The sequence below is a fragment of the Ramularia collo-cygni genome (genome assembly GCF_900074925.1).
Source record: "Ramularia collo-cygni strain URUG2 genome assembly, contig: RCC_scaffold22, whole genome shotgun sequence".
NCBI lineage: Eukaryota > Fungi > Ascomycota > Dothideomycetes > Mycosphaerellales > Mycosphaerellaceae > Ramularia > Ramularia collo-cygni.
Window position 1 is genome coordinate 557,040 of NW_019716276.1, and position 9,551 is coordinate 566,590.

General features: G+C 49.9%; 2 protein-coding genes; both read left to right on the forward strand.

The window, feature by feature from the left end:
- Window positions 1–1,818: 1,818 nt before the first annotated feature.
- On the forward strand, window positions 1,819–4,467 carry RCC_10540 (related to exocyst complex 100 kDa component; the record flags this gene model as incomplete). Its single annotated transcript, XM_023775768.1, has 1 exon — window positions 1,819–4,467. The coding sequence occupies one exon, from the start codon at window positions 1,819–1,821 to the stop codon at window positions 4,465–4,467; it is 2,649 nt and encodes an 882-aa protein (XP_023631536.1).
- A 674-nt stretch (window positions 4,468–5,141) lies between these two features.
- RCC_10541 (related to serine protease) lies at window positions 5,142–6,976 on the forward strand (the record flags this gene model as incomplete). XM_023775769.1 has 3 exons in its annotated part: window positions 5,142–5,255; window positions 5,305–6,869; window positions 6,949–6,976. The coding sequence occupies 3 exons, from the start codon at window positions 5,142–5,144 to the stop codon at window positions 6,974–6,976; spliced, it is 1,707 nt and encodes a 568-aa protein (XP_023631537.1).
- Between the last annotated feature and the right edge of the window lie 2,575 nt (window positions 6,977–9,551).

Below are 9,551 nucleotides of genomic sequence, written 5' to 3' on the forward strand. Positions count from 1 at the left end.
GAGGATCTCTCATTTGCTGAATGGTCGCGAGCTCGCAACRAACGCGACATGGTTGGTCTTCCTGCTGTGCGAAGCCCTAATTCGATTAGCTTATGATCAGAGACGCGCCATGTACGTTCATTCACACCCAAAACATCGATAGGGCGTCCATATCAATCCACAGGACTTGGGAGGATGTCGCAGGAAGCTGGGAACCGGCAGAGAGCGACCGTGGACGCACCGAATGGAAAGTTGTACGGCAGAAAGAGCCGACATACGAGGCATCTCCATCACGATATGATCGAACTTGCAGATGAGGAGAGTTCTGGAAGCCCAAAAGTGACCAATGCTTCGAGATTGAGACGATATGAGTGTATGCTGGGCCCGGCCACAGCAGAGATCTTACTCGCTGAAACTCTGTCATATTGATACCCCTTCAAAAACTTTCCAGCTCATTGCCGATATTATCCAACATCGATGCTCAATCTGCGGGTCACGCTCTTCACTCGCAGTCTTTGGCGTGCTACCGCAACCCCTCCCGACAGGATTCGCTTTCCCTGACATTCTCTTGTCATCTTTGACGTTCCCCCAAGATCTTTCAAAGCCTAGCTTTCCTGATCAGTCCTTCACTCATCAGACTTGCCTCCCGAGTTTGTCTTGTTCGACATTCCCTCGAGACCTTGCACAGTCATTTGCCTTTTTTCAAATTCACTTGAGATCTTTCACGATCCAGCAAGCACAAGTACAAAACACATGGTGTTGTCTCGCTAGCAAAGAAGCAGCGAGCACTTGCGTACACGCAGCCCCCCGAACTGGCCAGATCCTGGGCTTGTCCAGACGCCCAGGAACAAAGCCCTGTTTGTGACCTGATGGAAATGAAAGTCGCAAGTCTCGCAAGGTGCATGGAAGGAAGCAGGTAGGCAAATACTTCCGACTGCCGTATTAAAGCTTGTACATTCTTCCAACATCACTCACCCTCTCTATTCACAGTGCTTCCCTCACACTTTCTCATGGCGCCATCAACCGAAGCCCTCTAAGACCTCAAAGACCGTAGAGAGGAGATTCGGGTGTAGCTTTAAGCAGGATCACCAGTCGATGTTGWGATGTCACTTCTTGGAGATGTAGTCGGCCTGATGAGGTTGTTTAGCAGATCTGTCGAGATGGGGAGTTAGCAACAAGACGCCTTTGAAACCAGCTCTCTTCGTAAGAAGGGCCAGATCTACTCGTAGAGAGCGCTCTAGCAGCTTCGAGCTCGTTGACACTGTCGAGAGCGAGCCCTTGTAATACTACAAAGATGATTTGGGAAACGGCTCTCTTTATGACTTGACAGGCCAACTTTGCTTATGGAGACGCTTCTAACAGCTCCATGTTGAGCGACTCTGTGGAAGAGCGAGGGCATTAAAGTGACATGAAGATGATCTATAGGAACCGCTTTCTCAATGACTTGATGGACCAACTCTACCCGTAGCGAGGGCTGTAGCAGTTCCAAGTGTCATTTAAGGGCAAGCGGCTCATCGTGCAGTATGCTCTGGTTACGATATCGGTCTTGCCGTTGCTGCAGAGAAAGCGGAACGATTCTGTCGGTGAGGACGAGGGGGGAAGGGAGTGAGTGAAGTGCGGTGAAGTATGCCTTGGCGTGTAGGGCAGCCCATTGATTGAAAAAGACAGATCTGTGGCGTCAGCTCGGATTGTGGGGAAGTCGGGCCCAAACGAGACGAATGCGCGTCAACCGCGCCTCGTCCATACAGCAGCTCCTGATGAATGGCTGCTGATGTTGCTTCAATAATCCATGATGCCCACCAGATGCTCGAGATAAGTTGACAAGAATCATCAACCAGCATGGCCTCTCGAGTTGTCACGCCCGACACGGCCTCGTTGTCGTCGGCCCACCGCTCCCAACCCTCGCTCCACGGCCGACCCAACACCCAAGTCTTCACACTCGACACCTTTAGCAGTGCGGATTTTATCGTCAAGGATTTCGTGGAATCTCTCTCCGACGCCGCCGCCCCCGCCCGTCGTTCCGCTCCAGCTAATGCGGGCTCCCATGTCTCCAACACTGCCTCCTCCAGCCAGGCATTCGACCCAAAACCCTTGATCCGCACCTTTGAATATGCTCTGGCCCGATTGAAGACTTTGAGTGAAGACTTACAGGAACGAGAGGACGAATTAAGCGCGAGTGTGCGACGGGCCGAGGGACAGCACAATTCAAACATCAAATCACGCGAGCAGGAACTCGAACGTGCCATTGCTTCATTTCGAAGATTGGAACGGACGTTGGACGGAGACGGCGATGGAGAGGCTGATGATGGCGGGAACGCGGCCATGCGGATCGGCGAGAGATTGGAGGAATTGGACCGACAGAGGCAGCGGGCGCAGGACGCCAAGTTCATCTTGCAGTGCTGGGTCGAGGTCAGTGAGCGGGGAGAATTGACGTCGTTGGATGATGTCAGGAAAATGGGTGGAGGCGAGGGAAAGGTGAGATGTGCGCATATCGCGAGGCAATTGTTGAAGATTTCCCAACGATTAGATTCCACGACAACATCAGCATCGGCATCATCCCCACACGACCACACTCCCAAGCTGAATGGGAATGGGAATGGGAATGGGAATGGTCACGGAGGACCGTGGCATCACACCAGGGAGATTATCGAGAAGTTCCTGGAAATGCTGGAAAAGGACCTGCTCAAGTCGTTTGACGACTTTTACCGTCGACAAAATTTTGATGGCATGCGGGAATGTGCTTTGGCCTTGCATGATTTCAGTGATGGCAACTCGGTCATCTCCCTCTTTGTCAACCAGCATCAGTTCTTCATCGATCGATCCCAGCTCGTGACGGAAGAATTGACCTCTGACAATGATGCCTGGGAACGACTGGCAGATCCGGATACCGAGCCGCCTGGTGTGGAACCCTCCCTCCAATCCCTTGTTGATGAGGTCAAGGTCGTGGTGCAAGAGGAATCCTTCATCATCAAACGTGCATTTCCATTTGAGAACGAAGTCCTTGCCCGCTTCCTCCAACGAGTCTTTCAACAATCTATTCAGCAACGCCTGGAAATGGTCCTCAACAAGGCAGATGATGTCTCGTCACTGGCCTTCCTCCGCTCTCTCCAGGCATCTCGCTCCTACATCGCCTTGCTGGTCGAGGACCTCAAAACTCATGGCTTGACTGAACACCCCGACCCGTGCACACCCTCCATAGCTGCCGTCCTCGACCAACAACTCGACGAACTCTACATCCCCTACTTTACAGGCACGTCGTACATTGAACGTGAGAAGCGATCTCTATCAGAACTCTTCGAAGGCCTCCTCTTCAAGTTCGCCCTCTATCACTCCCGGAGGAGAAGAGTCCAAATCCACTCCAACTCATACCTCTCCGCCATCTCCGCCCGTAGCAAAGAATTCCTCTCCAGTGCAAGAGATGCCTACATGGAACGTCTCGACAGCGCGGACCTTCAACCCGGTCAAAAAGCCACCCTCCTCCGCGTGGCCGGCTTGGGAAAGGAAAAAGACGCCACGCCGGGAGCATCATCAGCAGATGTAGTGACCGACGAAGACGGCCAGCTCAGTCTCCCATTCACCAAGCGAATGCTCAAATGGCTGGCCGAAGCGGTGGGAAGAAGTTTAGAGCTCTCGACCAGTCTGGAAACACCCAAGGAGATTCGAGAATTACTACACCTCCTCCTCTCCAATGTGGGAGAAATCTACCTCGAAACTGCATTAGATGCTGCCACAGACGCCGCCACTTCCGCAGAACAGTCCTCCAAATCCGAACCCGATTTGTCATACATCACCGACCTCCGCGCAGCGATCAGCGTGCTGCACCTCATTCAAACGACATGCACATTGCTTCTCCTCCCTCTTGCCGCCACAAACCGTAGTCTTCATCGAGATCTCACCAAGCAGTCGGAGAGTTTCGTGGAGAGAATGGAAAGCAAAATCGACGGAATTCTTCAAAAGACTCTAGACGCGGCACTATTGTGGACGGCAAAACTATTGGCCACGCAAAAGAAGACGGATTTCCGACCCAAAGACGAGACGGCGTTGCAATTGGATCAATTACAAACAGGGACTTGTCAGGCCGTCTACGCCTTTCTGTCCCGATTGCACTCCCGTCTCTCATCGACTCTCTCCGGCCGAGTGCTCGAGCAAGTTTCCTTGGAACTCGCCATTGGATTCCGAACCCTCCTTCTGCAACACTTTAAATCTTTCCAAGTCAGTTTGACGGGAGCGTTGGTGGTGTCCAAAGACATGACGCTGTATATTGAATTGTTGAAGAGTTGGGATGTGGGAGGGGAGGAAGGATTTGAAGGGAGTTTGGAAGTGTTGACGGAAGTCGCGAATGTGTTCGTGTTGGGGAGTGAGGCGCTGAGGGACCGGATCATGACGCAGGGCGGGAAAGGATGGAGTGGAGGCGATTTGAGGGCGTATGTTTTGAGGAGGGAGGATAGTGGGAGTGTTGGGGTGTTGAGTTTGTTGGGAGGGCTGTAGAGGGAGTGAAATGAGCAATGGGGTCGTTTCGAGGTTGTTGGTGGGTCACCTGGGATTGCGTGTCGAGGGGGTTGTGAAGGACGGGATGGAGAAGTCTACCGAGAGTCGTGCATCGAGAATAGGCTTAACGGCTGGTAGAATATACCAACCGATACGGTATGCAGGTGAAGTGTCGGGTGTCCACAGTCTTTCCTTATTGCTCCTTGTTGGAAGTTGCACACCCTTGCACGCCTTCCTCGGACATCAATCGCCGAGGATGCCCCGCGATTGCGATCTTATCCCAATCCACTCACCTTCCATCTCACAACACATGCATTAGACACTCCCGGTACACCGCAACATTGATATTGATCCAGGTACGTGGCACAATTGAGACAGCTCCAAGAAGATGCAAGATCTGAATCAAGCCCGCGAGTCCCGCATTGGCAAACTCTAAACATCGTCATGTCGTCTTCTTGCGATAAGTGATCGACATGGCCGCACGAGGTTACACTGCGCTAAACACGCACCTTCCCTTTGTAGGAGTGGGAAGAGGCAGGATCGTCTGGACTCTGGACCCGACCGACCGAGCTTCTAGATAGAGAACGTCCTCTCTAAAAGGCCGCCATCYCCCGTCTACATCACTCGAGGTGAGTTTCCATCAACATCTGCATCTATTTATTGATAGATCAATCATGGCGCCGCTGAGGAATCTCTTCTCGTGGGCCCTACTGGCCGCCACGTCAGTAGAGGCCATCAGCACCAGCATGGGAGCAGTCGGAAAGTCCATCGGACAGGTCAAAAAAGAGGTCGGTATGCTAGAAATGTATACAATGTGCACAATGCTGACAGCCATAGATCGAGACCCGCAATGCCGCAAAGTTGCTCAAGAGAGCCGACACCAAGCCGTCTCTGCTCTATACGGAATACAACTTCTCCACCCCCATTGATCACTTCCACAATGAGACCAAGTATGAGCCTCATTCTGATGGGATGTTTCCCCTCCGCTACTGGTTTGATGCATCTCACTACGCTCCTGGTGGTCCCGTCATCATCCTGCAGTCGGGAGAGACTTCCGCCACCGGTCGTCTGGTTTTCATGCAAAAGGGAATTCTCTCTCAGATGGCCCAAGCAACTCACGGTATTGCTGTAGTCCTCGAGCATCGCTACTATGGCACATCTTTCCCCACCCCAGATTTGTCGACCGAGAACTTGCGTTTTCTCACCACCCAGCAAGCCCTCGCGGATGAGGCCTACTTCGCCCAGAACATTGTCTTTCCCGGTCTCGAAAAGTATGGCGATCTCACCAGCAAGACCACTGCATACCTTTCTTATGGTGGATCTTACGCTGGTGCTTTCAGCGCCTTTCTCCGCGTTCAATACCCAGACGTCTTCTGGGGATCAATCTCATCTTCCGGCGTCACCAAGKCGATCTGGGATTACTGGGCTTACTGGGAGCCTGTCTCCGCGAACGCTCCTCAAGACTGTGTTGCCACTCAGAAAGCGATCATCAATGTGGTCGACAACATCCTCATCGGCAAGAACGATAGCTCTCTGACCATGCAGTTGAAGGAGGCTTTCGGTCTTGGAWATGTCACCTACGATGATGATTTTGCCAGTGTTGTGAGCAATTCGGGGGTTGGCAACTGGCAGAGTCTCAATTGGGATCCTGAAGTCACCGACAATGAGTTCTACAACTACTGCGACAACATCACGTCGACTGAAGTTCTCTACCCCGAGACATCATCCAAGCAATCCGCTGTCGAGGGACTAATCACTGAAGGCGGCTACACCCCGAACAAGACTTTGACGACTAGCATGCTCAACATGATTGGCTACTTGAACTTCACATCCATATCTTCATGCACGGATGAGACTCAAGATCAGTGCTACTCAACTCACAACTCCACATACTACCAACAGGACTCTTACGATGCTTCATGGCGTAGCTGGCCGTACCAGTACTGCACAGAGTGGGGCTACCTCCAGACTGGCAATGTTCCCGAGGGCGAACTCCCGCTTGTCAGCAGGACTTTGGGACTGGACTACCAGAGCATCATCTGTCGAGAGGCCTTCAACGTCACCACTCCCCCTGATGTTGAGCTAGTAAACAAGTACGGCGCCTACGACATCTCCTACCCTCGCTTGGCGATTGTAGACGGTGAATGGGACCCTTGGAGACCCGCCACCCCTCACGCTTTCGAGTTTGGAGCCAAAGATAGGAAGAGCACAGCTAGCGAGCCATTTTTGGAGATTTCGCAAGCGGTGCATCATTGGGATGAGAACGGCCTGTTCCCCAACCAAACGACTGCGGAGTTGCCACCTCAGCCCGTGGCGGATGCGCAGAAGATGTTGATTCAGAGCGTACAGGAGTGGATGCAGGAGTGGGAATTGCAGTGTTTGATCAGAGGTGGAGGGTGCTCGTGAGTATTTTCTAGAGGATGACGGTGAGGATGTGGGAGAGGATAAGTAGAGCTAACGATTGTGTTGTTTTTGTTTTAGCGGCAGTAGTGCGAAGACAGACCTCTGATGGAGGAGATGGTGAGGAGAGCGAGATGGTCATTATGAGACATGAATTTGAAGAGTGATTGGCTTGTGGTTGTGAATCTGATTGCATCTCTGATGTATGTGGTAGATGAAAGTTGTGTATCGTGAGCCTCGGCCGCTTCTGTGGATGGTGAGGTTCCGAGATAGAACTATCAGATTCGCCCGAGAGGGTCATGAACACGGACGGCTTGGATCGATACGAAAGAAATTAGAATCCATTCAAAAAGTCGAGCAAAATTTGCTCCATGCCTATTCGTCTCTCGTCCTCGTTGCTTCCGGGGAGCCTTTTCCGATCCTCATCCCTTCTTTGAATTGTCTCTGAAATGAACTTTTGCAGTGACAAGGACAAGATTCGGAAATACCGTACTGGAAGATCTTTTCAGCAGTTCATCTTAGTATTTCGTTCAAGGTCGAGGAGTCATCAACCCCTTAACGAGCAAGTAGCAAACAAATGAGATTTCTCTCGAATCTTTCTGGAATTACTTCATTGAAAACTTCATTTCCGCTATTGAAGAATATGCTTCGATGTCGGGACTCCTTATAGTAGGACCGTTTAGCTCGGTCTAAGATAGAAGATCATTTCCCGCAAAATTTCCACGGCATCGAATTTCGTTTTTTCATTCATTACTAGGACGTTTGCAGCACCATAAAGCTCAATAATGCGCGTGGTAGAGATAAAGAGGCCTCGAAAGACGGCGCTAATCGTGCCTCACCTTGCCACGAGTCTCTAGTGTCCATCACCAATCTGGGTCCCTCGGTTAGTCGAGGAACAGTAGTTTCGATCGAGATTAATCTTGTTGCCTGCCGAGAATTGTAGCCTGATTATAAGCTAGAACCAGATATATGTTAAGAGAAAGATCAGGCTGGCACTCCTATAGCAAAAATTGACCGTTGCTTCAAAGAACTCCGGTGTTGTTTCTCTAGGACGTAACTGGAACACCAGAAACAACCTCAACGACATGCTAGCTTGCTGTAAACTTTGTCGCGAGCTAAAGTCAGTTTCCTCGTAGGAGACCCCCCTTTTTGGTGTTTTACTGACAGTTTCGGCAAATCATGGTATTATGTYAAGAATATGCTTCTTTCACCTTAATGCGATGATCTCGCCTAGCATCAAGAAATAGGCAGAGTCGCGGCGAAATGGGAGATATCGCTGAATGAGGAGACATTGAAGAACCCCTGTAGACGAGACTCAACTTTCAACGCAACGCTACTATCGACGCATATCTATGGTCTCACTTCACATCTTCGCAGCCACTGAAGTCTAGTTTCAAGCCTTCCCCCAGAATCACCAACAAAATCCGTACAGTCCTGCGCCTCTCCAGAACCCAAAACAAAAAGAGCCGCTTCCCAACGACATCTAATCATCTTCCTCCCGAAAAAAAATCGTTCGGTAACGAATATACCCCTCATTATAATTAACAATCCCCCCTTCGCAATACCTATTAGATTCCCTCTCTCCAACCCTCTCACATTTCCTAAATCCAAAGAACGGCCGAATCGTCCAGACTTCCACCAAACCCGGCTCCCCATCGTAATCGCTCAAGATTCGGGGGAGATGGACTTTTCTCACAAAACCGATTCCGGGACTCGTGAGCGTGAAGAAGATTAGACCGGTTCCTCCGATGACTGTGAAGATTATGTAGGAGATTACGAAGGGTGTTCCGGGATGGTTGGGAACGAGGAGTGTGATGATCATGATTATACATATTAGTATCATGATGCATGACCAGGCGATGTTGAGGCGTTTCAATGGTTCTGAATAGTGGGTTTGAGGTTCGGCGATGGCGGGTCCGTTACTTGTTGGAACTTCATCTGTGTTGTTCGTCATTTTCCTCCTGAGGATTCAGAGTTGGAGAGCTGCTAGGTAGGTTCCGCGTTGATTGAAGTTCCAAAATTCTGAGCTTTGATTGAAAATCGGCGCTCCAATGGCGTCCATAGAGTTTGACTTTTGACTTCAAATCAGTCAAAATCAGTCAATCATTGACTGATTTGACTTGAATTAATGATGTTTGAATAGCCGGTAGTTAGTCAAATTAAGGTGGCTCTTCGGTGCGTGGATAAGGCGTAGTTAAGCCGGATTCGGACTATATAGTTATTCGGTGTTCGTTTAGTTTAGTGTAAGAAGCATTAACAACTATAGTAACTACTCGTAAGGTTAGTAAAGCGTTAGTTGTGTATAGTATTAAACTAAGGAGTAATTAGATAAAAGAAGAGCCCTTACTAACACTACTACTATCCTCTTAGGCTCTAATATCCTTACCTCCGGAATAGCGTATAAAGAAAGAGGATGTTTAGAAAGAGCGTATTATAAAAGAGCGTGTTACGTATGCTATTAACTTAGGCTATATCGCTAACCTCCTCTTACCCTTTACTAGTATAGTAATTATAGAGGATCCTATAAAAGCTTATATTGCTAACCTACTCTTACGTAATATTATCGATAATGCTATAGTGTCCGGAGAGGAGTAGATTATAATACAAGGTAACTAATTAATATTAAAGAGCGAGAAGGAGTTTATTAAGCGATTCGATAACGACGTACTAGATACTCGGATTAC